The sequence below is a fragment of the Lineus longissimus genome, chromosome 6, assembly GCF_910592395.1.
Source record: "Lineus longissimus chromosome 6, tnLinLong1.2, whole genome shotgun sequence".
Classification (NCBI taxonomy): Eukaryota; Metazoa; Nemertea; class Pilidiophora; order Heteronemertea; family Lineidae; genus Lineus; species Lineus longissimus.
Window position 1 is genome coordinate 13,576,175 of NC_088313.1, and position 27,858 is coordinate 13,604,032.

General features: G+C 42.3%; 2 protein-coding genes and 1 long non-coding RNA gene across 4 annotated transcripts; 2 read left to right on the forward strand and 1 right to left on the reverse strand.

The window, feature by feature from the left end:
* Positions 1–1,359: 1,359 nt before the first annotated feature.
* Positions 1,360–9,420, forward strand: LOC135489732 (uncharacterized). The gene is made up of 3 exons (XM_064775227.1): positions 1,360–2,039; positions 6,959–6,977; positions 7,233–9,420. Exons 1-3 carry the CDS (start codon positions 1,644–1,646, stop codon positions 8,255–8,257), a joined length of 1,440 nt encoding a protein of 479 aa, XP_064631297.1. The 5' UTR covers positions 1,360–1,643; the 3' UTR covers positions 8,258–9,420.
* Positions 9,421–15,195: 5,775 nt separating this feature from the next.
* Positions 15,196–22,792, reverse strand: LOC135489666 (LIM domain kinase 2-like). Of its 2 annotated transcripts, none has more exons than XM_064775118.1 (9): positions 22,702–22,792; positions 20,300–21,580; positions 19,427–19,528; positions 18,859–18,962; positions 18,249–18,400; positions 17,810–17,999; positions 17,452–17,592; positions 17,008–17,120; positions 15,196–16,428 (listed from the first exon to the last, which is right to left on the reverse strand). In XM_064775118.1, exons 2-9 carry the CDS (start codon positions 21,573–21,575, stop codon positions 16,275–16,277), a joined length of 2,232 nt encoding a protein of 743 aa, XP_064631188.1. In that variant the 5' UTR covers positions 21,576–21,580; positions 22,702–22,792; the 3' UTR covers positions 15,196–16,274. The 2 variants fall into 2 exon arrangements, with proteins under 2 accessions (XP_064631188.1, XP_064631187.1); XM_064775117.1 differs by lacking the exon at positions 22,702–22,792 and adding an exon at positions 21,908–22,010.
* Positions 22,793–23,013: 221 nt separating this feature from the next.
* On the forward strand, positions 23,014–27,743 carry LOC135488939 (uncharacterized). Its single transcript, XR_010447081.1, has 3 exons — positions 23,014–23,105; positions 23,390–23,582; positions 24,705–27,743. It is a non-coding gene; the product is annotated as an uncharacterized LOC135488939 (long non-coding RNA).
* The last annotated feature ends 115 nt before the right edge of the window (positions 27,744–27,858 follow it).

Genomic DNA, 27,858 nt, shown 5'->3' on the forward strand with positions numbered 1-27,858 from the left:
TACATATCCTAGGGAAGACTGGCTTCTGTCGTAGCTGCATGAAGGGAGGAAAGAGCCAAGTCTTCAGTCAGTAACCCACTTTGGGGAGACTGGTTTCTGTCATAGTTGCAGGAGGGGAGGAAAGAGCAAAGTTTTCAGTAACCAACTTAGGGAAGACAGGCTACTGTCATAGTTGTACGAGGGAAAAATTGTCAAGTTTTCAGTATATAACCCGCCTTGGGAAGACTGGCTACTGTCGTAGCGGCACGAAGGGTGGAAACACAATAGGGTGTAAAAAAGCCGTTTGTACTTCTCAGTGCAGACCATCATGTAATTGACTGTGGCCGCGTCGAATATCGCAGCTAAAATCTGTGTCCTAATTAAGTCGATGATCATAAAAACTGTCAGGGGTTGGGGAGTGGAGAAGTTGGTATCCCGTTAGGCTCGAGAAGGTTCTGGCAAGGGATATCTGGACAGATAGGACTCATAGTTTGCATGGATAACCTTCAATGTTAGTCAATATTTGGAAGGGAGGAAACTGTGATTTCTGTCAGGTGACGGCTTTGGAGCGTTGCATTATGAAGGTTCCGAAAGCCCTTGAAAATAGTCTGAAGGTAGGATCATGATTCATTGAGGCCGGCGAAATAGGGAGTTGTTAAGGCAGGCCCCTTTGACTTAAGGTACAATTGATCAAAGACTTATCGGGTCTCTGTAGCAGTATTTTTCTATGGATGTGAAAAAGACAGCTTTGAGAAAGAGTTATTTGATAGTCTTGAGGCATGCGCATTGGCATTTTGGATGGGCGACAAGGTATGAATAATCAGGTTGGGTATTTCGTGGTAACCTGTGTATTCGTTTAGGTATTTTCGGATCATTTTCCCTTCAGGGAGGATGGGGTTTGGCAGTCTTCAGCTTATTTTCTTTCTTGTTGTGATGGGGACACAATTTTGCCCTTTTTGCTGGAGTGTGTTTCTGTTTTAGAGTTGGGTAATTTTAGAGTTGGGAAGTCTAATACAGAAACAAGTGCAATCTGGCGATTATTGGCGCCAGGGTACGGCAGGAACGTGGTCGTTGGAGACCAGTTATTTATCCCAACTCTAATATCGACAGAGTGTACACATGATGTTATACCGCTAAGGATAATTTGTAAATAAATCAATACATTTATATTGATCTTCTGAAATTTGACAATAGGACATTTCTACTCCATCTATTCGAACACAGTTGGCTTTATTTCCAATATTTCCATTGTGTTAGACTGTTATCCATATTCAATTGCTGTGCCATTTTTTGCTGTGTTTTTAAGTTCTCAATTTACATATACATGTATAGCAGGCCTACTTGAGTGTATACTCTAGTTCTACCGACCTAAGACCAGTTTATTGAACTACTACTGAATTAAAGCAAAAGCTAAGCTGGAACATGGTTGTCGTCATGACTGTGGGATAACTTGGTGTCGCCAAAGCATTGTTTTCGTGGATTCAATTTGCTTGAATTACATGTTGAGAATACGATCGTAGATTAAGTGAAACCAGGGTATAATATTCTCAAGGCATATATCCGACAAGGTCTCCAACGACGGTGAATGCGGATGTCAACTCGAGCTTCAAAATACACTCCGGACCAGGACCTACGAACTAAAAAAAAACACTGAAGGAAAGCAAATGGAATTGACTGTGAAGAATATTTCATCGGAAATGATCAGTCCAAATGATTGTCGTGGTTCGTCATTCGGGAAGAGAGGATGTTATCAAAATATCTTGATAGCATCAGCCCTCCATATATGTATATTCGAAAGCACAATGATTCTTTGCTTGAGCATAACCTTTATACGTCTTGAGGATATTGGAAAGCGGCTTGAAGATACGTCTTTCAAACACTGGCCAGCAATAACGTCGCGATCGACAACAGAATGTTCAGTTTTAAGTTCCAAACATGATGCCATGGCAGGCTTCAACCATCGGAGAGGGAAGCCTGCATGTATGTTCCTGTCATGGTCACCATGCAAGAGATGGAATCTCAATGAAGCCCTCAACAGCAGAGAAACAATGGTCAAAGAGGTTGGATCATTATTAAATGCATGGCACCCTCTGTTATTCTTGAAATTTTTCTAATATATAAATTGTAGAAATGAGGGTGGAAAAATGGAATTGCTTGCCGCGCTGCTCATGAGAAGTCAGAATATCTTTTCTGATCTCGCACAGCGGACACATTTTCCAACTTTACTAACACACTTTCCTTCGTTTAAACAGAGTCTTTCAAGTAAAGAGTCGGGCAGCTGGGGAACATATGGCTTTAACATCAAAGCCAACGACCATTCCGAATGACGGGCGTGGGGACAGAGCTCTCTCGGGTCACGTGGTACACCCAAGCCAATTCCGCACAACTGGACTTTAAACAATAATTCTTCGATCAGCTGAACATGGCCGTTACAAACAGCCCGTTTTAAAGCAAACGCCTGCTTCAAAATCACTGAATCTCTATAAAACTATTTATATATAATGTCAAAGATAAAACTTATACGAAAAGCGTATTCATAATTTTGCTTTTCGACAGTTTTGAGGAGAAGTGATGGCACTAGTTAGAGAATAATTATCGAAAGGCGTTTTTCTATTCCAAATCATCACATGTTTTTGTGGTTAGCAGTTTAGTATGTTGCCGGTGCTTAATGGACCATCTAAGAATATCATATGATTCCATTTGCTGTCATCTCATGGGATATTCATATCTTATTAATTTTGACTGACTGCAACTAGTTTTATAGCAAGTTTAATTTTGCGTTCGCGGTAAAAAACGAAAAAAAAACTGAAAAAAACTGCAAAACGTCTCGTTTTTTGTGGTTAGATATTCACATGTTTAGAAAACCCATTTCACATCTATTAAAAATTTTCTTATTCAATGTATATAACTGTTATTCAATGGGATATTTGATAGTTTTATTATTTTGAAGCCAAGTTTCTAGTATATTTAGATTAGAAAACGGTTCATTTTCCCATCGATGAGCTTGTTTTGGCACACCTATAAGCACAAAGTTGTGTGAGGTATACCGTTCCAATATTGTTGAACATGCAATTTGGCTTAAACCTTACAAACATTGTGTACATCAATTTTGGAGTCACCTCATCAGAAACAATTTACAGTATATGTTGCCATTGATTACAACCTGATTATGGATTTTTTTAACAAATTGCAAACAGATGAGAGTGCATGCAGCTTAATTGTGGTTTGATTATTGTTATGTTTGGCAAATAGCAGCTAATCAACACATCTGCCTAAATTCTTAGATCGTTCTCATCAACATGATATATTGTTGCATGTATTTGTAACCAGATAAATCATATGTGTACCTCATGTGGAGAGTAAATATTTTTCGTTGAATTTTGGGCGTTCCAGCATTGTTTTGCACCTCAGATCAGTTTGTAGCTGAATTAAAAAGGGCTTCATCATGGCTTCCAGTTAATTGCCCGAGAGAGCTGTGGGATCAAAGGGAACTTGCCGTGACCTGACTCTTTTTTTGAAAGACTCTGGTTTAAAGGACCATTGGCATTATTAAGGGAAATATTACCCAGCTGTCGGCTGCCCAGTCACCTCCTGTTTTATATAGTTAGTTTCCATCAACAAATTTCACAAAAAAAGGAGAAATTCAAAATCTGACTGAATTATCGCGCTTTTCCCATGTTGATTCCGATTTGACTGGAGTTAGCTCTCCAGGCTATTTTCTTGGCGTCTGCGAAAAATTACGCAAAGGCAGCGGATTCATTATGTTCAGCATACTTTTTTTTTGCAAATAACGACCACTTTTGAGGTCATTCGAAGGACTCTAATTGGGAGAAAATCGGGGGAAACTTACCGAATGCGGCGAGGTCAGGTTCTCACTTTTGAAGAGGGTAAATGCAATTTCCATCGCCAGGTAGTCCACAGTGCTGATGGCGCTTGATTACCCCGCAACCAGCTGCGACGATAAATGGAAATGACGAAGTGGGATGACGTAACTCGGATCTCGGCGTGCACTCACGTGGCGAGAAAGGTCTTTCGCGCCAGGACTTGTAACACATAACGCGTTTTTCTACTACCTTCGAGCTGAAACAGAATTGGAAAGCAGCAAACACGTTCAGAAAAAGGGTTTACTGATGAACCAGAATAAGAACAAACATACTACAATAAAAAGCCGACCATTTGATTTCTTTAAAGGACCAACTTAGTTTTCATTGCCTATCACCAATTTAAGCATTGTCTTGGTCACATTTTGCTTCATGGTTTGGCGTCATTGGTATAATTGTCACATATAGGGTCCTCCAAATACTATTGTTCATCACGTTCACAAAACCGGTTTTTCGATGACATTTTCAACAAAAACTTGTGACCAACCTAGATGTGCACCTCACGAACAAAGGCTCGTCCTTGCTAACATGCAGTCGACATTACGTCTATTCAACATTTAAAAAAAACAAATAAACCTAGTACATTCATTTTATTTGATAACTCACACAACGTAGTGAGTCTAATGGTTACGTATACACTGCATGTAAAGTGTAAACAAAATGCATATATCCATCATGTCCATCGAATCTGAAAAAAATTGTGCAGACCCATGACAATTCTTGTTCCGGTTTTTCGTGCACTGCTACCGTCCCCTAACGCCCCTCCAAAGACTCAACTTAGGAATGCACCGAAGTACCGGCAGCGTCTGGAGCAAGTGGCGGCGGCAAGGGAAAGGAAAATTCAAAATGAAAGGGGAAAAAAACACTTCGACAAGACGTGACGGAAAAGGTCAATGTTGGTCTTTTTGCCCCGAACTTTACATTTGTTTTAATGTTGGATTGATGCTAATAGAAAATAAACTAATCAAAAGTCAAATTATTGAAATGATAATCTCTTTTAGTGACAATATTTCATGTTTTTTACAAATTCCATCTGGTTCGAAAAACCAAAAATAATAACTTGTTCATTTCCACTCTTCCCGGGCAGCTTGTCTTTTGAAGCAGTTAATTGTTTTTATTAACAAACATGCAATTTCTCTCCGCACAAAGATGAAAACAACATTGACCAGCGAGTGGATAACTTTCTGCATTTGTCAATTCATCTGTAAACTACCCTCAGTGGACTAAAATCATTATATTTGTTCTGAAATTGATTGTTTGGTGTGGGTGAATGTTCGGTTTCATTGTGTACTACAGGGTGTCTCCCAAAGAAAGTATAACCACCTCATTCATTTGCGATGAAAAGGATGGTTAATGGTTAAAGTTAGCATCAGCATCAAAATCTAAAGTCATGGTTGTGTTAGCTATAGCATATGAGAAGGAAGGGTCATGGTTGGGGTTAGCTATAGCATGAAAAGCCTGAGTAATTGTTGGAGTTAGCGATAGCATCAAAATCAATCGCTTCCCCCCATTTCTCTTGCTAAAACATGTAAGAAGGATGAGGCTTTGGGGGACTACCCCAATGCACTGGCTAAAACACGTCAGAAGGACGGGGATGGGGGGGGGGGGGCCTCCCCATGTCAAACAGTTGTGTGAGTTCACTAGAGCTTGAGCTTACACATATTAGAAATATGATAAAAAAAGTGAAAGTCAAAGCTACAGAATTTTGTGTAGCCCTGAATAATCGTACCGAACGAGAATATATCGATATCTAGAGAAATGAGAAAGCTACAAGCAAGGACAGGCAAGCGACAGACGTCTAGCCTGTCTCAGAATTTTGTGTAGCCCTGACAAATCGTACCGAACGAGAATATATCGATATCTAGAGAAATTAGAAAGCTACAAGCAAGGACAGGCAAGCGACAGACGTCTAGCCTGTCGGAAAAGGAGCCTAACGTACATATCGTTAGGCTCGTGATGAAGGGCTCTTTGTCCTTGATATGCACGTGAAATAAAATGAACGTGAAAAACGTGAAAACAGTGTTTTAAATTCTTTTGGACGCTTGGGGAGAATTGTCTTAGTCATACTGTGAGTGCCGACGCCAACACCGAAAACGTCGCGGGAAAAAGCCGAATCAAAGAATGCTTTTTTTGTTTTGATTGCTGTGTATATATATCGGTTGTCAAAAAAATTGAACCGCTTTTTGACAAGTATTTGATCAGCGATAGATTAACCGAATTCATTGAAGACTTTCACAGAGCAACCTTAGTGTATCATCAACTAGTCCGCAAATATCTAATAGATCGGTCACAAATTATGCGAGTACATGTACATGTACATGTATTGTAAAATTCAATACAGCATGCAGTATCAGTGCTACGCAATATGACCTTCATCATGTTCATGCCAGCTGCCAGGTATTGGCATTTGTTAATCAGTCTGGGTGTCAGGTCTATTGAAGGGCTTCAGCTCCAGTTCTTTTTGCACCCTTTGCACAACAGACTTGCTCACTTGTAGATCGCTTGCAAATTCTCTAACAGATTTCTGGGACCGTGGGTTCTCTTCCTGGGATTGAATCTATCAGTTCCTCAACATGGTCTTTATTTTCTCCGAACAATGCAGTCTTGGGTCTCCCATTGCCAATTTTACGTGCTACTGACCCTGTAGTGCGTATTTTAACAATAAGTCTATTTACAGTGACATGACTCAACTCCTTGCCTAACATCCTTTACGATCCTTCATCTATCCCATCCTTTATCATTGAAACAGTTTTCAAGGGTAACCGTATCACTTTCACTCAAATGTATGGTGGATCCTTTGAAACTGAAACTTTGGACATAACTGATTTTGGATACAGACGACAATGAAAAAATCAATAGACTTGACATCCAGGCAGACACTGATTGACATATACCAACACCTATTTTGCAGACCTGGTGATCATGATGATACCCTCAGGTTACTCTGTGAAAGTTTTCAATGAATTCGGTTATTCGATCGCTGAGAAAATACTTGTCAAAACCGATTAACTTTTTTGGGATACCCGATATATATACGGAGGCGAGACAATTGAATTGTGAGTTAGACAGTTGATGTTTAATTATCTTTGTTCAACAAGGTATATCAAAGAAATCGTGGTGAGTTCTAAAGACATCAGAAACAACTCAGGAAGCACGGGTTTTCCATTTAACTCGAAGTTATTTCAAAGGTGTTAACTGTGTTCAGGGAGATACAAAAGTTCGTGCATTCCTTTCTGTATTACAAGTATTAAATTGCCGGAGCATTTTATAATCTATATCGATTGTCAATAGGAGACAAAATAATGTGCAATAGAATTTGAATTTGAAAATGACTTTTGTATTTTAATTCTGATTATCTCGTATTCGACATAGGGAATGAATTGCCGAGAATGAGTTACAAAGTGCATAAGATGCGGCCCGGCTTCAATCGTCGTAAAAAGGATTTCCCATGGATTGGAGTCTTTTTTGACAAGTACACTAACCGATATATCGTAATGGAAATAAGGACTAGGCGACGGTCGCATTTCCACCTCCTTTATCTAAATCGGGGGCGTTATGTCACAAAACAGTTATTCAAATCTGCTGGAAGTTCAATCAACAAGCTTCTGTGCATCAGCAAATTATATATTATGAAGGCTTATTTCGTATTTTTTAGTAACACCAGACCAATAGAATGTCCGAGAATATTTGACCGTAATGGCATTCATTTGGGTTTCTACACTATGGAACTGCCCACTCAGAGTCGGAACATTGAGCTTGTTTGGGTTTCGCATATAGAACACAATGAGTTGACTGGGCAAGCATTCGTTATATACGTTTACCGAACAGTTGAAAATAAACAAAAGAGTTACTTCGCATTTGGTGTTTTCCAGATCGCTGTAAAAAACGGTTTGGGAGATGAATTTAACTACACTCTGACAGCGGGGAAGGAGCTGGACGTGCATATTATGCCAAGACTTCTTCACCGTTTACCGTGGAAACTGTTATTTTCCGTCTTCGTAACCGCAAGTGAGGATGTACTTGTTACCATGTGGAACTGCGTACATCTCTTTACCAAAAGGAGCTTCTACCAGCAGAAAGTCCCAATAATAGCCAACACAAAAATGCGCGATTGGAGTTTTAAACGGGGATTTTATCGCATAAGGTGGGACAGCGCCAACCAAATAATGATGCTAGCAAATCAAGTGAACAAAGTGAGGAGAGATTTGATTGTGACCTATGTTCCTATTCAGAAAAACTTTCCACACTATTGGTATTATAGAAAGAGTTACCAATCGACGATAATTTCAGATGTTAATATGATTGCCGGTGGCCGGAACGGATCTTTTGTAGCTTATCTTTCATCTGGCCGGTTGCATCTGAAGTTCTATCACTTGATATATGCAGGGTTGTTTTAAGGAGAATAGTGCGACAATATTTGAATTGCATATCGAATTTAGTATCATTATTTTGAGTTTCCCTCAGGTTGTCAGTAAACCCAGACACCCATGCCGACTTATCGGCGGTGAATATCAGTCCTTAAGTCGACGGTGGATCGGCATGAGACACCCGGGATCATTAATTATTATGAGTTTTAACACCTACACTTTAATTGGTCTCTTGCATTCACTAGTAGGAGGCTTTTTCTGACTTATAAACGGTTTCTCTAACTTTTTCCTGATTTCTCCGACATTTCTCCGACATTGTCCGGCTTTGTCAAAAAGGTCGGATTTCCATAAAACCTGTGAAAAAAAAATGTCTTCCCAAAGGTATACGGTAAAAAAAGCAACGGAAAAAGGCAACGGAAAAAAAGCCCGGTATAAAAAGACAACAGGTAAAAAAGGCAACGGTAAAAAAGGTAACAAAAAAAGACAACGGGTAAAAAAAGCAACGGTAAAAAAGACAACGGGTAAAAAAAGCAACGGAAAAAAAGACAACCATCTAGGTAAAAAAGACAACAGGTAAAAAAAATGACTACTATCAAAGAGGATCCAAGTAATGTAAATGTGTTGGTGACTTTGACCCTTCTTGCGCTTAACATACCTATACATGTCATTGCATGTAGATGAACGTGTTCAATGGTCTAGGACTTCAACTTTAGAGTCACGAGAATAGCAGATCAAGAACGTCAAGCTGTCTTCAATGCGGAAATCTCCTTTGCCACAACAAACAATGTTTAATTGAAATCTAGTATAACCATCAGTATCAAACTGATTCTTCGAATTCCCAAGTCCACACTATAGGCTGATAGGTATACGGTAAAAAAAGCAACGGAAAAAAAGACACCGGAAAAACCATACTTTATCTAAATTTGGTTACGCTATGAGTGCGGCGTTGACAAAAGTGGAACATTCATTTTCCAGTCGTTGCCAGAATAAATATCGATTTTCGCTGAAATCGGGACAAACGCAGAAGAAATGTACATGTGGATGGGCAGAGACCTGTATTCATCCGCGACCGGAAGAGTCACATAGAGCTTATCAAAATGTGAAGTTGTGGTAAATACATGGCTGGGATGGACCAAAGTGGAATTAATTCTCAATCTGTGGTTGATTCTTAATCTACAGAGTCAGGCCATCACAGAAATATGCTTTTTGATAATATATTTAAGAAAATGTGGTCTCACTGGTCAGTTTAGAACTTGTACTTTGACAGGGCCATATCAATGCGCCAGTGACGTTTTGATGGATATGGTGTACGGAAATCTTTTTTTCTCAGGCAATCGGTATTGGAATTTTTAAAAACTTTATTATGCTATTGGCAAAGGGTTCTTCTTGACACATATAAAATTTTGTGCAGATTGATTGGTCCAATGAGTACTTTTTTTACCAAAACCTATGCACAACAATGTACACGTAATGTACACATGTTTTAATAGAGGACTCTGGCCGGATCTGTATACGTTTTATGGCATCTGGGGCACTGTGTCGGCTCGGATAGAATTGTAAGCGTGTTGATTCTTGCGATGAAGGCAAAGTTTTTCTTAATCAAAGGATATTCTAAAGCGGCTAGCCAGATGAGCGAGGGATAGTCCAATGATTTTTCGATTTCGAGAGTTCTGTTAAGACCGTTATTTGCTCTACATTTTTCGGCAAATAAAAAGTTTTCGTGATTGATAATGGTTATTTTCGTGAGTGATTTGAGCGTATGCCCCTGCGGCAGTACAGGTAAAGAAAATGTTTCACTGCTAATAAAGCTTTCAAGAATATAGCGGAGACCATATTTGTCTAATGCAACGCATAGTTGGGGAATAAAACCTCTATGTTCGTTGTTTCTCCTTTGACAGAATGCTTTACAGCGGAACTCGAACACTTGTGGCGGCAGTGAATGCTCGGGCATTATGGAAAGTTGTTTGAAAAACAGGATGCACTTTTCATCTAATAAACCTCTCAAACTACATTGTCCTATCATCGCTTGTGAAATCACTGTTCGCGTGTTCCTACTGAAGCCCTGCATTCGTTTTAAACAGAATCGATGGGCGCGTTCGAGAATGAGGAGGTCAGATTCAGACATTTGGGACCAGAGTTCACATCCATATAGGGCTCTGGGTAAACAAATGAGACGATAGAGCTTTACGCTGCAGAACGGATTGAACGAATTGGGTTGGATTCCCGGTCCTAAGATTGACATTAGTGAGCCTTTCAGCTTTTGAGCAGCCGATATTGCAATGTTGGTTGATTTTGGATATTTGTTCAGTGTTATCCCGAGGTGTACAGTAGATGTGGTTTCAGCAATGGACATAGGCCCTAGCCACCATGTTCGAAATTCCTTCAATCTTTTCCAATGTTGCGCAGATTCACCAAATACAACTACTGCACATTAATTTGTCGTAGTTGAAGTCATATCTCCAATTGAGCGAATATCGGAAACTGCACAGGAGCATGCGGTCCAATCCATATTTTGTTAGCGAAAGTACGGCTAGGTCATCCGCGTGGCACGGAGACCCGCAGTTGATTTCTCCGAGGCGAGCACCTACACCAAGGTATTTTAGATTGTCTAGCAGTTCGTTGATGTACAGTAGGTAAAGCCATGTTGAAAGTACGCCACCTTGCCTTACGCCCTGTCGAACGTTAAACCAATCAGATCGCACATTGTTTTCGACTACACAGCTTTGTATATCCGTGTAGCACGCTTTGATCAGGCTCCATAGAGGACCTTGTATACCGAACGTATGCAGTTTATATAGCAGGTCACCATGCCAAACAGTGTCAAATGCTTTGGCGGTATCTGAGAAACAGGCATAAACTTTCGAGTGTCTCTCTAGCATGTGGGCAACAGTCTCTTGCAAAACGAAGGATGTGGAAACGCAGCTTCTTCCGACCTGGTAGGCACTTTGCTGTTTATTTGGAAAGTTCATGTCATTTTCAGCTACCCACGCATTTATTGGTGAAAGTATCACGCGTTCGAGAGATTGTATACTGACGGCAGCAAGGTAATTGGGCGGTAACTTTGCGGGGCATTTTTGTCTTTTCCTTTGCCTTTATATAGGGTATGAATGACTCCTTGTTTGGCAGGTTTTGGAACGTGAGACGTTTTAAGAATTGAATTAAACAAGGACGCAAGAAGTGTATGCAATGCATGGCCTCCGTATTTTATGTGTTCATTTGAGATGCCGTCAATTCCACACGCTTTGTCATGTTTTAGCGTTTTTATCTCAGCCTTGATCTCATCAATTCACCGTAAAAGGTTGGTCAAGAGCGGGGATATGCACGGCGTGGTCGGCAGAGTCCTTTTCAATTGTTTCTAAAGTATGCTCGATATGTTCTTTGAATGTTTCCTCGTATTTACTGGTCGTATCTGGCGTGAATACGTTTGCGAAATACTTGGCCCACTTTCTGCTGATGTCAGCAGAACTGTAGTAAGTTGTGCCACCAAAGCGCATTGGTGGAGGAGCTGATGGAGGCTGGCGTCGATGTCTTTTCAGCAATTTCCAGAATAAGCCTTGGTCAATTTCCGCAGCAGAGCTTAAACTGTTGTAAAATTCATTCTCAAGATAAGCATCGAGTTTTCTAAGTTCTGCTCGAAATATGCGAATATGCGAATATGTAGAGTTCGGGTCACCCGACTTACCGGCTTTTAGCCACTCGTATCTAGCAAGGCGCATGTTTTTGTGGAGAGATTTAAGACAGTTATCCCAACGAGGACGGCATCGCTTGCGGGATTTCCTTTGTGGAATGGTCATTTCGGCGGCATTGCTCATAGCGCGAGTTATATTGCAATAGAGGGAGTCAACCTCTTTTGAGATGGGATCTCCATTTACTTGGATGACTGAAAGTTCCTGTCTGAGTACTTGGCGATAGCTTACTATTTTATCGAACTCGCCCTGAAGACAACGTCTCCATTGAAGAGTTTTTCGCGAATCTAGGACAGGATTCGAGGTTTGTCTGACGCGTTGCTGAAGATTTTTAAGATTGTAAACACGGGCAAATGATCCGACGTATTCAAAAGTTCCTCGTCAATTACTTTGCTACACTGTGCATTTTCGAGCATCACTGGCGAAACACAAATGTGGTCGATCAGGGTTTTGTTAGAACCCTCGAATGGATCAAACGTGTAGGCAGGTCCTGAACACAAGTTGCTAACAGGAATAGAAAGGAGGTTCAATCTGTCCAACAGAGATTGAAGAGCTCTGGTTCTTTGGCAGGATGCCACACTGGGGGTTCTTTCACCACTAATCTGAGCGTTGAGGTCCCCCATTATCACTATTTCCCCGGTGGGACTGTAGAATTCGCATAGTTCGAATAGATAATCTACGTATTCCGCATAGAAGTTTGTGGGATAGTTTGAACTCGGTAGGTATGCCATAAAGAAAAACACAGGCCTCTGTGAGGGGAGGGCTAGGCTGACCCCCACCACACGGTCGCTGTCTAAATTAAGCACTCGGACGAAGGGCGAAAGGCATTTTTTCCACAGGAAAGATGTGCCACCTTTCCCGCGCCTGCATCGGTCACTTATAAAAAGGTCCTTAGCGGCTACGCCAAATGATTCGTTATTACCATTGATCGACTGTAGGAAGTTTGGAGAGTCTGGGTATAACCAGTGTTCACAGATACCGATGAGGTCGAGGTCGCGTGTACGCAGGAGGTAATCCACGTAGGATGCACCGGCCACCACGCCGCGTGCGTTCCAGCAGGCGATACGTAATCCGTTTTCTAGAATGCGTATAGTGGCCATGATTATTGTACAAAGAAACTAATCGAACCACTCACGACACAGCACACCATCAGGCCAGAAATACTCCTCGAGTAGCGCATGCTTATCATCCATGTCCACAATAATCTTTGCTGATTGGGTTCCCCTGATTTTGCTTTTAATCAGACGAACCGTAGGTGATTGAATATTGCGATTTGAGAGGAACGTAACAATCGATTCGGAGGTTGAGCGAGGCGAGATGAATCAAACGAAAAGAGGTGCTCTCCTTCGACGGTGCCGCCGTACTACACCGACAAATCCGCAGTTTTCGGTTAAGTGAGGGTCATTATGATGACCCTCTCGCATTTCTGTCGGTTTTAAAGAGCTCGTATCTCTCTCGGTTGTGCATTGATTCGTAGAGATGATTGTCTCGATCTTCCTTGGTGGCGGGTTGGTTTGTCGGTTCGTTTTTTCCGTTGACTCCCTTGCGAATTCGGATGCGAATTCGGATGAGCTGCTTGTGTCCACAGTCACCTTGTTATCGCGATGAACTGATTCCTGCGGTTTGGGTGCTTTCGAGGTCGCAGCAACAGCATATGACTCACTCGAAAATGTCATCCTTGTAATGTCGCGTTCAACTGCGCTGAGCCTTGACCGAAGTGCAGCTGCTTCTTTCTTGACAGCTGGAACTCAGTGTCGTCTCTTTCTAAAAGTTTCGAAACACTTTCGGCGGTTGATTTTAGGTCCGATTTGAACAGTTTCAAGTCTTTTCGCAGTTACTCACACCTGAGTCGCGTGAGTCTTTGATTCTCTCCCAAGCAAGCTTTATTTCATTGAATTCCCCGGGCAGTTTACCTAACATGTTACACTTTTTTTCTAATGAGTTTAGACGGGACGAGAAATCAGATTTCATTTCGTTCAAGTGTTTTTCAAGCTTATCGGTTCTGCATTTTCCAGTTCTAGAGAAAGGTTAGGGTTAGCATAATAGATCATTATATAGATGTAATAAGGATCCGTGTATATTTGGTGCTGGCAGCTGCCCCGGTGGCTACGTGGGTAGAGCGGTTTGCCTAGGTTACTGGATCGCATCCCACTAACAGCTAGGCCGTTTTCAAGCATTGTCAAAAATACATAATTGGCTGGTTTCCTCTCTTGGCATTTGCTGTGGTTGGAGTAGGGCGCCGTAACCATGGCAACCATCTTATTATGCATGCAAGCATACCCGCGGTTCAAACTTGCGTCGGCGGTGTAGAGTTTCGAATCACCATGGAGTGTTTTTCTATGTCATATTTATATTCAGAAGCAATGGAGGTGATGAACTTCTGCCTGGCGGTGAAATGGGGCAGCTAGTTAAGATAATGTTCAACAATTTTTGTTCCGAGTCCATGCTCTTCATATCCTTTCTGAAAGAACACTTCAAATTGCCAACTGCCATTTTTCTTATCCTGATACGCATGTAGATGAATCTCTTACTCATGCGCATGCGCAACCGGATACAAAATGCGGAACTATTATTGATGCAGTTCGTGCGGCTTGATATCCTCAATAGGTATTGATCATTCTTTGATAGGAATGAGTGTTTTTACTACCTGTTGAAAGAGGACTAACGCCAAGGCATTATTCGAACGTTGATCTTGCCCCATGCCGAATTACCGGCAGTGAATGTCAATCCTAAAGTCTCCTACTTTTACCGCCAACCCAATAGGGTGTGAAATCTGTCAGACACACTCATAAACGGGTGGCCAATGAATTTGTTCGACACACAAAGTGATTGAACGACGGCCTGAATTGATATTGCCAACCTCGCATTATCATCTGGTTACCTTTCTTCTATTATAACACGCATAGTGCATTTGTGTCAGGCCAGCATCCCTGGAACCGTTAACACGTCCTGGTCTTCCACTACGACGGCTTTCAGTGCGTGTCTTGTGCAACAACCTAGAGTTTAATGCTAGTGTTGTCGCGACATGGACGTGTGGGAAAGGAAGGTAATGCATTGAGCCTACCAATAATGAAGTAACAGCCGTTCTGACGGCCGATCGGGGGGGGGGGAGTTTATCGGCGGTGAAGGATTGGAAATGCGCACAACCACGGTAGATCGGCATGATCATGACCTGATGGCTAGATCTCATTGAAAGAAAAACGGAAGAGAATTTCCGTATGGCAGAATATCTTTATTGAAGGGGTACACCGTTCGTAATTACTTGTGGTCCAGTTAAATAGAAATCCACTAATACACAATGCTGTCGTGCAGTTATCATGAATACGAATTTGTTTAAACATTTGTATATCAGTCTAAACAACGGTAATGTTGAAATTGGACATTTTTAAATTCAATTTCAAATTCAAAAATTTTTACGAACGGTGTAGGCCTTTAACAAAGAAACGTTGCAAGCCCTGGGCCTTTATAAATCAGTGACACCCAACGACCGGGCAAGGATCAGCCAATTCTATTAAAGATCCGACCCGATCCAATGATAGCTAGAACGGTGTGTTAGAAAGAAATAAGCCGCCATATGCCAACTGCGTAATATTTAAAAAATAAAGATGTTTCGTTTTTGTTCCGTGTCAATAATGACATTACCTTCGAGTTCGTGACATGTCGCCGAGATTAGTTATCTTACCACTTTCGATGACATTTTTCGTTACCAAAATGTCGCAGCGATATTTACTGGTCAAATACAACACAGTTTTTCTTGTTGATGAAATTGATTCGAGTTTAAATTGTTTTCGTGTTGCATCGCTGACTGCTGCCGCCGCCATGAATTGAGCTCCTCATTGTTTTGTTCAGTTGAGGAGGTTTTCTTCATTGATAATATTGATAATGGTATAAGATGATGGGATAAGAGGGCCGGTGGATCTAGGAACTGGGAGAAGAGGGAGCGTGCACTGCATTTCTCATCAAACTCATTGCGTTACTTGAAGAATTATCTGGTGAATCTGGTATAGCTAGTTGAATTGTTCAGACCATGGATCTAAAGCACAGTTCAACAAATCTGGTTTCAGTATTCAAAACGATTTTGATGATAATTTTGAATACTCTGGTGGAGTGGAACGTGAAACATGAATGAAGCTGTCCTTTTCATACTGTTATTCCCCACAACTGTCTGGATCCTAACCCCGTAACAGGTGTCTCCTCTTAGTTCCCAAACGTGATATTTATTTTTTGTATCACTGATGTCCGATTTTTACACACTCATACGCAGTGGTTGAAAGAGATGTTCGAGATGTAACAAGTGACGTGAGGAAAGTCTTTCGTTTGACCTTAGCCACTGACTTAGGAGTGTATCAGTCTCTATCTCGTCACATGGTCCTCGTTTCCCTCTGTCCAGCTTCAGTTTCATCTTGCTGAGGATCATAGAGCACATAGACCTCTGATGTTTTGTCACTTATTTCGTTCTTGAGAATCTCCTTGATTTCTATCTCAAGACGTTCAAATGTTGGCCTTTCACCCCTACTGCAAACAAAGAAAGGCACAATTTGAATTAATATGTTCGATTGCTGGGACAGCATTACAACCTTAACGTCCGTCTGGTGGCAGCACCACTGAGGCAAAGACGAAACTTTCCTGTCTTCATGCGTGATTTGCGCAACTACTTTAGTCTGGAGGCGTCTGCGGAACTTTACCATTTCGTCATTAGAGACATGCATGGTATGATTCAAGTGCGACTGGACTTCTTTTCTTTACTAGAAAATAATGATAAGTGCACACACCAAAAATAAATGGTGCGACCTTTAGTTTCTCTGATACCCGATTATAATGTGTGTGCGCTTACCAAAAGTATATGTTTGTTGCTTTTCTTCTGCGCTTTTTCTGCTCACAAGAGATTTTCTCTGAAAGCGCTTCACAGTGTAGTTTCCACAGAGGGTTTCTGATCATGAAGTGGCAAGGATCTGGCAAAGACAGCTCTACAGTGTGGTTTCACCTATATACCTTGCGGACTAGTAGACTCATGATGTCATAGGCATAGCCCGTCAGTCCTGATATCCCACGCACATAGTACGAATCTCGACGGGTCCTTTCATAGCCACTTACCTGGCGGCCCAACACAGTCGCATGACGTCGTAGGCTGGTTTAGGACACCGGTCGGGCCGATAGAGTCTCTCCCCGATATCTAACATGGTAAGGATCTCGGGCCCTTTCATATTCTCAAATGAAAAAAAATCTCGTTTGAGTTCATTGTCAACTCGGACAGGAACCGACACGAACCTCAGGTTAGCAGAAGTTGAGATGAAAAATTGGGAAATCTTCTATATTTTTTAAGAGCCAGAACCAGTGATGTTTGTCGCAAGTTCGGGGTAATCTTGGTCATAACCTAAACTACATACATTTCCGCGTTCTTATCACGTAACAGCTATACATGTACATGATGAAATTGGACGACATACAGCAGAGCCGAAGTTATAGGAGTGCTTGCCCCCCTCCCCTTGGAAAAGGTGTCTCCAATCGAGCTCGTCCCTAAACCTATTCCCTGCTTACCTTATAAGGCTTAATACCATAGCTGAAAACTTCCCACATGACGACCCCATAACTCCATACGTCGCACTTTGCATCAAACTCAAACTTGTAAACAGATTCTGGAGGGTACCACTTCAGCGGGTACCGACGAGTCGCTTTCTCCTAGAATTAAAAAAAACCAACAATCAAACAAGTTGGCTGGTGTAAAATTGGTCCTTCGTAATTTCAGAGGTGTAGGCACTTTCTTTCTTTACAAGTTGCCACATTGAAATTACGACGGCACTTCTTCGAGTTTGCGGCATAGTAAGGATCAGTGATCTGGACGAAAGACCCATGCATGCTTGGAGAAGTCGTCCTCCCATCCTCTTGAAACACTAACCGTAAAGAAATTCTCCTGGTTGTCAAGACGTTTGGCCAACCCGAACGAGCCAATTCTCGCGTGCCGGGGTGTATCCAGATAGATGGTCCGGGCGGTGAGGCAGCGATGGATGATGTGGAGGCTCTCGAGGTACTTCATGCCCTCGGTCACTTGGTGGAGGAGCTCGTAGAGGTCGATCAGCGGGGTCAAACTGGTGAAGGAATTACACAGGGATCGTGAGTCTAGTTTCAAATCATTTCAATTACTGCCCTTATAACTGAAGATATAAGTATTTTTGTTAGCCCTTCAAATGATCCGTCTATAAAATTGTTGTCTGGCTTTCTGAGCATGCCCCCTCCTTCGAACTTACCAAAGGATTGGAGAAGGCCAAAACTGCTTTAAAAGTAGTTAGTGTCCCGCTGTGGAATCAAAAGGGCAACTTCAGAGTGCTTTCACTTACGGGTGAGACTTGAGATATTTTCCCATTGAACCCAAGGACGCCAATTCCGTCACCAAAAACAGCGTGTTTGACCGACAGACGCCCACTAGCTTGACTATGTTCTTGTGGTCAAGGTCACGCAACGTCTTAGCTTCATTGATGAAAGAGTCCAACTAAAAACAAAATATGGAGATTTACAAAAATTTAGTTTCGAGATAAATCCTGCCTAGCTAGTCTCATACATCAACCATTCTCTGCCGGTATCTAAATGGCCGGGCATTTCCCCCGCCCGGGGGGGGCTTCGAAGTTTTACAATCGGGCAATGGATGGGGGTCCTCTCCAGGATTACAGAGCTGTGTTAAAATTCTCTACCGAGTGCTACAAAGTATCTGCTTACATGCCGAGGGATACGCAAAAAGCCAGAGGTGCAAAGAAAAGGCAGATTATACATTTGAAGGAAGAAATATCTTTTTTGACCTCCCTGTTAAAGTCGGAAAAGGCTCACTGACTTAAAAAATGCTCCAATGATTGCACTACCGCTGAAGGCGTGAAACCACCACACTGATTGCACCAAGGCGAGTCCGCCCGCCCCCCCCCCCCCCCCCCCCCCGTAGGCCACACGACGCCTCACCTCAGACTTGCTGGCCTCTTCATCCAATTCCTTGATTGCGACCGGCAGATTGATGCCCTGGGTCTTGTACACCCCTTTGTAGATTGTAAAGGAGGGACCCTTGTCTGCAAAGATGTGGTTACATTACTAAAAACATTGACTCAATAAACACTGTCGACACTGGGAAATAAATTGTCGGAAAGTGCAGATGACATTTGTAGTGTCCCTGGTGTGGGGGTCCGGAGGGAGCCGTTTCGTTATCATAAACTCGAGCAGGTCCTACTCACATGCATCATAAGCTTACATTCATAGCTTTCCTATTGGTGTTTCCCGAGATGTGAGCTGACATGAACGGTAGCCGTTGATTTACATTCAAATCATAAGGATTTTTATGATCCGATGATAGGATGTTATTGATCAAAATATGCCAAAAATCCAACATTTTTTCACTATTTCCTGTTTTTGGGTTATGCATGTATTTCCTGTACTATTTTGGCCAATGAGTGGTATCAGGCTCCAAGTGCTGCGACTGGTATTCCATGAGGGGTCTTTATGTCCTCAATGCCACACTTTATTGATGTATTTATACCTATTTTCTGACTATGCCAAAGTTCTGTTTCTTCAATGTTGAACAGGCCTTGATCAAGATCATCAAATGTGCTGCTAACCGGAGGAGAGGAGCATGTTTCGTCTGGAAAAGAGGAGTGGAATAAAATACGCTGCTTGGAACTTTGATGGGTCAGGTCTTTCCTATCATGGGTGCATAGGGTGTATTTGTTTTCGTCCCAAAACTCCTTCATCATAGTTTGTAACATGGTGGAGCTAGTAATGGGAGAGCAGGCCACCCTGATGTCCTCAGGTTTTCGTTCCTTTGATTCAGAGCTTCTCATCAATACTTGATGCTTACCAGGGATAGTCAAAATCTTGTTCTACCGTACAACTGGCATTTAATTTATGTAGCCGTTGAAACATTCTCCACATCTTTATCATAACCATGGTAATTACATTTACCTGCCTTGATCATCGTCGTCGTCGTCTTCGTCACAGCATGATTCCTCGGGATCTTTGCCGTAAACCCGGTAATGTGTATGTTCATGGCTTGTCCCACGCTAGAGTCGTCTTTGTGTAAAAACTCTTAACCTATAAATTGCTTCGTCCTTCGAATGCGTCTTGAAACCGGGGGTCCTGGTGTTTTAGCCAAGGCAAGAAAAATACCCCACCGAGTTTGAAACATTGTGTACCTTGCAACTCTACCTCTGGCCGAATATAAAGTCACCAAGCCAATAATCCCTATTGGCACCTGACCGTAATGTCACGTAAAAACGCTCACCCTGCATTTGGGGGAGGAACAATCCCAAGAGAAAGAACACCTTCATATGCAGAGTGAACGCTGGAGGAGAAGAGGAAGAAGACTACCGCTTACTGGTAATGATTCTACATTATGCAACCTGATAGTACTTACCCGATGCCGACGCTGGCTGACTAGCGGAAGACGTCACCGGCTGACTGATGCTTCCAACCTGGTTTCCAGGTACCACATCATTTTCTTCGAACTCGATAAATCTCTCAAGCAGCGTCTCAAACCCCTCAGCGATTTGATTGACAACTTCCTTCTGGCCCTTAATGACGTCATCATTTGCCGCGAGAAATTCGTGAAAGTCCAACAGGTACTCGTCTTTTATATCGCCAGTCTCTGTACTCATGGCGTCGTAGATCTTATTCCACATATGAAAAGAAGTTTTCTCACATTCAGTCATTTCTGTCAACATTCCGCTGGTTGCGTTGAACTCATCAACAAATTGTTCAACTGCCTGAACAAGTTTCCCCGCGTCCTCATCAATTGCCCTTTTCCTCTCCTCCGCAATTTTCAAGATGGCCGATTTGACATTTGCAGAAAGGCTCTCTACGGACACCTTCTTGACTGCATGAGTTGATTCGGCGTGTAAGAGCTTACCGAATAGATTTTCCGCTGCAGCGCGACTTTCTTTGATCGCATCATCAGCATTTTTCAGATGGTTCTCGATTGGTCCCATCTGGTGGTCAATGTGGTGACGTTTGCACTGTAAACACAGCGCTTTTCCGCACGTATAACACCACGCACTGAGCAATGTCCCGTAATGCCTTTGACAGAGAGTAGGATCTTTCACTGAAACGAGTTTCATACCTAAGGGTTTAAATAGCGATCCCATTTCAAGTTCCTTCAATTTAAAGAGACGATGTTGAAACTCCTTACCGGTCCCATGGGAATTGCAGCACTTGTCGCAAAGATACGTTTCGCAGTCAATACATTGGCTGGTCGGGGTCGCGGCTAGTTCCTTGCAGTTATCGCAAAGCTTCGGTACTTGTTGCTCCATAGCCTTTTTCACGATCGAGAATTTCTTTAGGTATGATGGGAAGTGGTTTTCGTTTCCCGGGCTTGGGAACAGGAGGGCATGCTTTTGACAGACAGGGCAGTCTGCATTGGTGGGAATTCGCCTCAGGTTGACACTGGGCTCATCGGTGGCCCTTGAATCAGGACATGCGTCATTGGGATTAGACTCCTGCTCGTTCGATGTAGCGATTTCATACTGGGATGAAGAAACATCAATCCCCACTGACTTGATACAATCTAAGCACATCACGTGACCGCATATGCCGTATCTGTGAAGTTTGTTGACAGTGTCAGCTACATTGTCATCGGTTGCCTGGTCTGCGCATGCGTTGCATTTTATGCATCTGCTTGCTGCTTTGGTAGCCATTCTTACTGAAAAACGTAAAGAGAAACTTTGAGTGAGAAGAGAGATCATTTTCAATTAAGAGTTTGATGAATCTATTACAAAGCTCATTACGACAAACATCTGGACCACCAAGGGTTCTCTCATCAATCTATACTTTATATTTAGCAGGGTATGGTAGAGAAGGATTTGAAGCGGCTTGGTCGGACATGGGGAAATATCCACAGACAGGCTGCTGACCGAACAGGGTGGAAACTGCTGATTGAGGCCTTATGTGCCCTCCAGGCACGAGGAGAACCTCACTGTATATCAGTAAGTAAGTAAGGGCCGAATGGATATACATTTATAACTCTTACCTTAGTTAGTCTTGTTTCACAATTACAGCTACTTTGATCATCAAGCTCCTCTCTGCATAATAATTGTCATGTTTTGCCACATATATGCTCTATTTTGTATACTTATATATGCAGGTCATCATTATGATTACCCATCAGTTAGACTGATAGGTAATGACTTTGGCCTATATCAAAATGAAAGGAACGAATAATCACGCTGCTTTTGGCCAATTTCAATCACTTTGGTCGTCCGTTATACCGCTGGCCAATTGCGAGTGACGTCGCATCTCATAGCCTACTACCATTAGGCCCCACGTGGTGGCGCTAAATATGCCATTGCGGGGGCTAATTCATAACTAGATCATTTTTCGGTTATCCACCACAAGATTTTGTCGAGGCACGGTAATAAACTGAACATTTCTCAGTGTATGATAGATCCCACAGGAAAAAAGGCTGTAAACTGTTACTATTTGTTGACTGCAGTAATGTACGATAATGATCGCATAGTTCCATGAATAAAACATGCAACTATTATGAAACCTTTTTGCAGATTTAGTTCAGCGAAAATTCATATGTAAAAATCGACCTCCACAACAGAGTGGTTGCTTCACTCCACGTCTCTCAGTGACAAGTGTAAACTTCACAACACTTTATAGTGTAACATTTTCCTCTAAAGAGTGACGCCATCGAGAAAATCGTACGGTGAACTTGGCTCTGTCAGAGTCTTTCAAAGAGAAAGACTCTGGCTCTGTCGAAACCACCAGATCGAAAAGTGATTAAATAGGAATATGTACATGTGTGTACAATGTACTTACACGAAGGCTAAAACAGAAGTTGGGAATTTTATTCAGTATTGGCTTAAAGTCCTCCTTTCATGCTACTCGATCTGCATGTACTGTAAAATCTTTTCATTTTGTGTTAGGCAAGTGTATGCTTTTTCAAATTTCGATTTTGGGATTCCCAAAAGTTAACATCCTGGTCTTATTAGTATCGGGGCCTACAACACGACTTCTCCTTACGCAGAGTAAGTACGTATCGAGTGAAATGCCCTAATATTGTCAGACCTTACACTATCTCGACCACGAATGCACAATTGATTCTAGTTTCCTTTCGGTATTTACTGATTGCGTGAAAATGAGGTCGTCAGTGGTCTGAGCAAAGGACTGGTGTTTGTTTGATGACATTTATACGGGAAAAAGGAAGTGCCGTTGGGTTCAAGGTTCGTTACTTGATATTTAGCTTTGTACTTGCATTCCAGCCAGAAATTGCGCTTCCCGCCAAAATCAAATCGTATCCTGACTCCGGACTTATAGAAGTATACGTATAAGTCAGCCCGTGGAGAAATCAACACATTAGTAATGTCTTTTTTCTTCAATTTTGCGTTACTTGAAAATACGCCGCACAGTTTTGTCGATCATTAATTAAAAAATGCTCTTTCGAGTCTCCTGCAGACTGTCAGTAGGCCTACTTCGCCATTGTCATTTCTAATTCATTGATTGCAAGGTTAACGATTCGCCAGCTTGCCATGGCAACGCGATCTCTGCAGCATTGGTTGCGAGGTTGGCATAATCTGACATTTACGGATGCAACGAAATGGCCGCTGAAAACAGGAGAAGCACAATGGTGTCAGTTGCCTAACAGGAGCCTATTTTCGGCCCAAGTTTTGAGGTTTCGACAGGCTGGAAATCAAGTAACGGTACGTATCACATATCATCGTCTATTGTTAATATATCTCGTCATGCCGTTGTCTTCATCTTCGGATGTAATGGCCAATGGTCAATGCGACAATATTGGAAGATTTTATATTTTTGATGGTGTATGAAGGCCTAGACCGTTCGCATTCAATGCATTCTTGTAGCCCAACCGTGCCGTAGTTGAAGAAATTTGGCATGTATTTGTACAACAGACGGCATTTTTGAAATTTAGAGATGGTGTTGAGAAATGGTCTTCCGCTAAATGAAACATGACGCAGTTTTGACACAATAAAGATATCTTAAATATAGGACTTAGTGTTGATGTCAATTATGGCACCGCAGGGCATGCATTTATTTGTCAACATGTTGAAGTGTAACACAAGGTACCGGTATGTATTAAATACATGAAGCATGTGTTACCTGGCGTTATTGATGCAGAGTGCCACATTCGCCAGATGACAGCTCATACATACAAATGAATTGAATTTTATTAGTTGCCATGGTAACCGCCGAATAGGGCGCTGATGCCGTATCGATCGTCTGGCTGGCACATCTACGGGTGGGTGTGGAATTCTTCTCTTGTCCTGCAGCGATCGATACCATCAACCTCGACTCGGCATATATCGGCAAATTTCGGAAATAATCGTTTACCCTGATCACGTCAACCAAAACTACTACGCAGCATAAAACAACCTCCACGGCCATTTTTCTAATTTGTACTTCTGTGGCGCAGGATCTCAACCAATCTCACCCTCCGACAACAACTAAATGACTGGAGAACTCTGTGACGGAGATTGGCGCGAGGGTATTCAAAGAGGGTGCGGTCAGGGCACCACACCCTCGCTCTCAGTTACAAACTAGGGGTAAGAGTGTGGAAATGATGAAAGATATTTATTTCCGGGTTGTTTTCCCATTTTAATGGCAAATACTCGATCCCAAACTCCACTGTGGTTACCATCGTCATCGTCATGTTGCCAAATTTGCTTCAATGTGTAGCCTATGAAGTCGTATGCAGGAGGCAGTTAAGTTACACGAATTCGCCGATGGTGTAAACAAGTGTAAACAGTTGTGCACGAACGAACTACACCTTTGGTCTCGCAGCAACGATCCTTTTGTCTTTCCAGTGTGACACAACATTCCATTACCATGACGACGACGTATCAAACTTTAGAGGAATCGACAACAGACGACCACGGTCAACATGAACCAACCAGCATCCCTCTACCCCAGGTTGGCTATCCAGGTTACAGCAATGGGTCGCAACCTGTTGGACAAATTTCCAACCAATACCGGCCCGCCTATCGGACTAAATTGGCACTAAAACTAGGAATTCTCCAAATCTTTCTCGGAACGATGGCGGTGGTGTGCGGAATTGTGATTCTTGCGATGAGAGTGTTCCTCTATTTTACCGGAATGGGAATCGGCGCTGGCGCCCTCTTTGTAGCGGCAGGGATATTCGGTGTGGTCTCGTCGCGTCAGAAGGCAACATGGGCCATCGTCACGTGTATGGTTCTGTCCATCGTATCTGCGGTAGCGGCTGGCGTCTCCATCATCGCTTCTGCAGAAGGAATCGACTTGCATTTTAAACGTATGTACAGATCAATCACGCCGAAAGAGGTCGACACCGGTATCATAACGCATATTGTCCTCATCGTCTGTTGCGTCCTGGAAATGATGGCCTCATGTTTACAAGCAACCATTTGTTGCCGGGCAACATGCTGCATGGCAGGTAATATGCGACCGGAAATAATGGTGGTCTACTTGCCGCAACCTGTGATGAATTCAAATCAGCAGTTTGGGGGAACGTCAGTGATGCCACAGCTTATGGTTCCTCCACAAGGAGTTGCACAACAGCAACATAGCCATGCCGGACAAAATGGCGTGATTGCAAATGGCGGACAACAACACGTACCGTATGCTCCAGCCGAAGGAAATGGATACTGATTTTAATAGCATAAAATGTAAGCTCCCTCCGTTTGGAATGTGCCATAAGTTCGAAAATCAAACGGAAGAATACGCAATTTGTACTAATACTTATAATAGGATATTGTAGGCCTTTTTGGTGTCATCATATCACTGTTACTCAAATATTATCATCATGTATGACTGTTGCCCAACGCTGGAAGCGGCCACGAGTGGGTAACAAGAAGTTGTGATATTTTGCATAAACTACATGTATAAGAATGTGCATGACGCTCTTTCGTGAAATTCGGTAACATTAGGCAGGTTTCGCAAAAGCGTAAGGGTGTACTGAGGAAGAAAATATGTTGGCCAAGAGTTCTGCGCGAAATGACAGCCACACCCGCCGTAATTTTGGCTGAAATGCCAGCTCTACCCGAGCGGAGTTTGGTGCGGCAACCATGTACCGACAGTGAGGTAGCACGGACGTAGAGCATCTATAAACGTGGAGGTACCAATTTTTAATTTAGAAATCTCAAACTTGATGTATTTTAGACCCATCCTCCGGGAATCTGCTTTTGACACATTTTATACCAATCTAAGAGGTTATGGTAGTCTCACTGAAACCTCTGTAGTCAAAACGATCCATTAAATGAAACATTGCAGCCAATGTGTTTTAGAATGCACTTTCATCACGTTGCACACGGAGGCTAAAGGATACACCTGGTGGATACTCTGTACACTACTGACTGCCATATTGGATTCCGGGAAGGCCGAGGCTGTGTGATGATTCTATAGGCATGGTTATGGTCAAACTACGCATCACTTCTGCATAGTCAAGTTGTTTTTGCCTGTGCTAGGTTCACGCGGCGGAGGCTAAAGGATAACCTGGTGGATACTCTGTACACTACTGACTGCCATATTGGATTTCGGGAAGGCCGAGGCTGTGTGATGATTCTATAGGCATGGTTATGGTCAAACTACGCATCACTTCTACATAGTCAAGTTGTTTTTGCCTGTGCTAGGTTTACGCGGCGTTTATGGAACGATGTAGGCTTTATAACACGTCCACTGTTTTGCTAGATTTTTATTTTCATATTGTTTGTAATTTCACTTTGTGCACTGCTGTATAAAATGTATCCTGCCACTTTAACTCTATCACTGATCTCGAAATCCCTGCATTGCGATCATCATCACCGTTCTAGACATAAACCGTGGGCCATTCCAAAAAGTTGTCTTCGGGGGTAGAGTAAAAATTCTTTATCATAGTAAAATGAGGTGATCGCATGGCAAAATAAAAACATTTCCACAAAAAGAGTTGCACGTCGGCTATACTGCCTTTATTCACAGGGATATCCCACACTAACGCTAGCAATTTTGATTCAACTACTGGCTACTAGGTGGCATAAACCTGCTCCATTTAGTGCTGTCACCTGCTATCGAATTCATGAGCTATGATTTTCTGGATACTAAAGTCAATAGCGAGTTTCCGAAAATTTTACGAATATCAAATTACGAATAACGAATTGCTATTTATCCGAGAAAGAGACCACAAGATCATTGGTTTCTAGGCTTATCAACGTCCGTTAACATTAGAAGGGTCACTCGGGTTCCAGCGTTCTTTCACCTCTTAGTCGCAGCGAGTTTTGAATTCGTGGTGACGAACTGGCTGAGTCGTTACGAATTAGTCTACATTGTTGCAGCGTCTGATTTTTCAACAAGACCGGAACTGGACGAAAGCATTTTAAAACTCCTAATACATAACACCGGATACAGCTGACTGCAAAATGGAACGCGAGTTACTTCGTAATGATAAGTTCTTAATTCCTAATTCCTAGTCGTGAGATTTGCGGAAACTCAGTATACATGTATCTGGTTTAGGGGCAATTGTTTTATGTAATGTGAAGGAAACACCTTTACTAATAACAATAATAACATTTTTACTCCAACCTCTTATATTTTGACACGAATTCAAAAACAAAGCTCCTTTTTTTTCAATTTGGCCCACAGCCAAACATCGCTGCTGATGAACTTAAGGAAAATTGACGAGGGCTTGAGCTCGTCCACCTTCCCTCTCACTAGAGTGACTCAACCACTCTCTTGATTACATCACAGAGAGTGGCCCGGAACTGGCCAATAGTGGTTACACACTGGCCTCCTAGAGGTAGCTTATACGTAGCGACAACGTATATTACAGAGGTTGGTCGTCGATTTTCAAACATGGAATATTTCATTGAATTAAATCTGCTAGTCCATACTGACAATCCAATTTGTGTAATCTAATTTATTTGCGCCGTTAAAACACCAAAACTTATTCCTCGCCGAAAATCCTAACATGACCAAATTTTAGTAAAGGATAACAAAAATGAAATCGTTTAG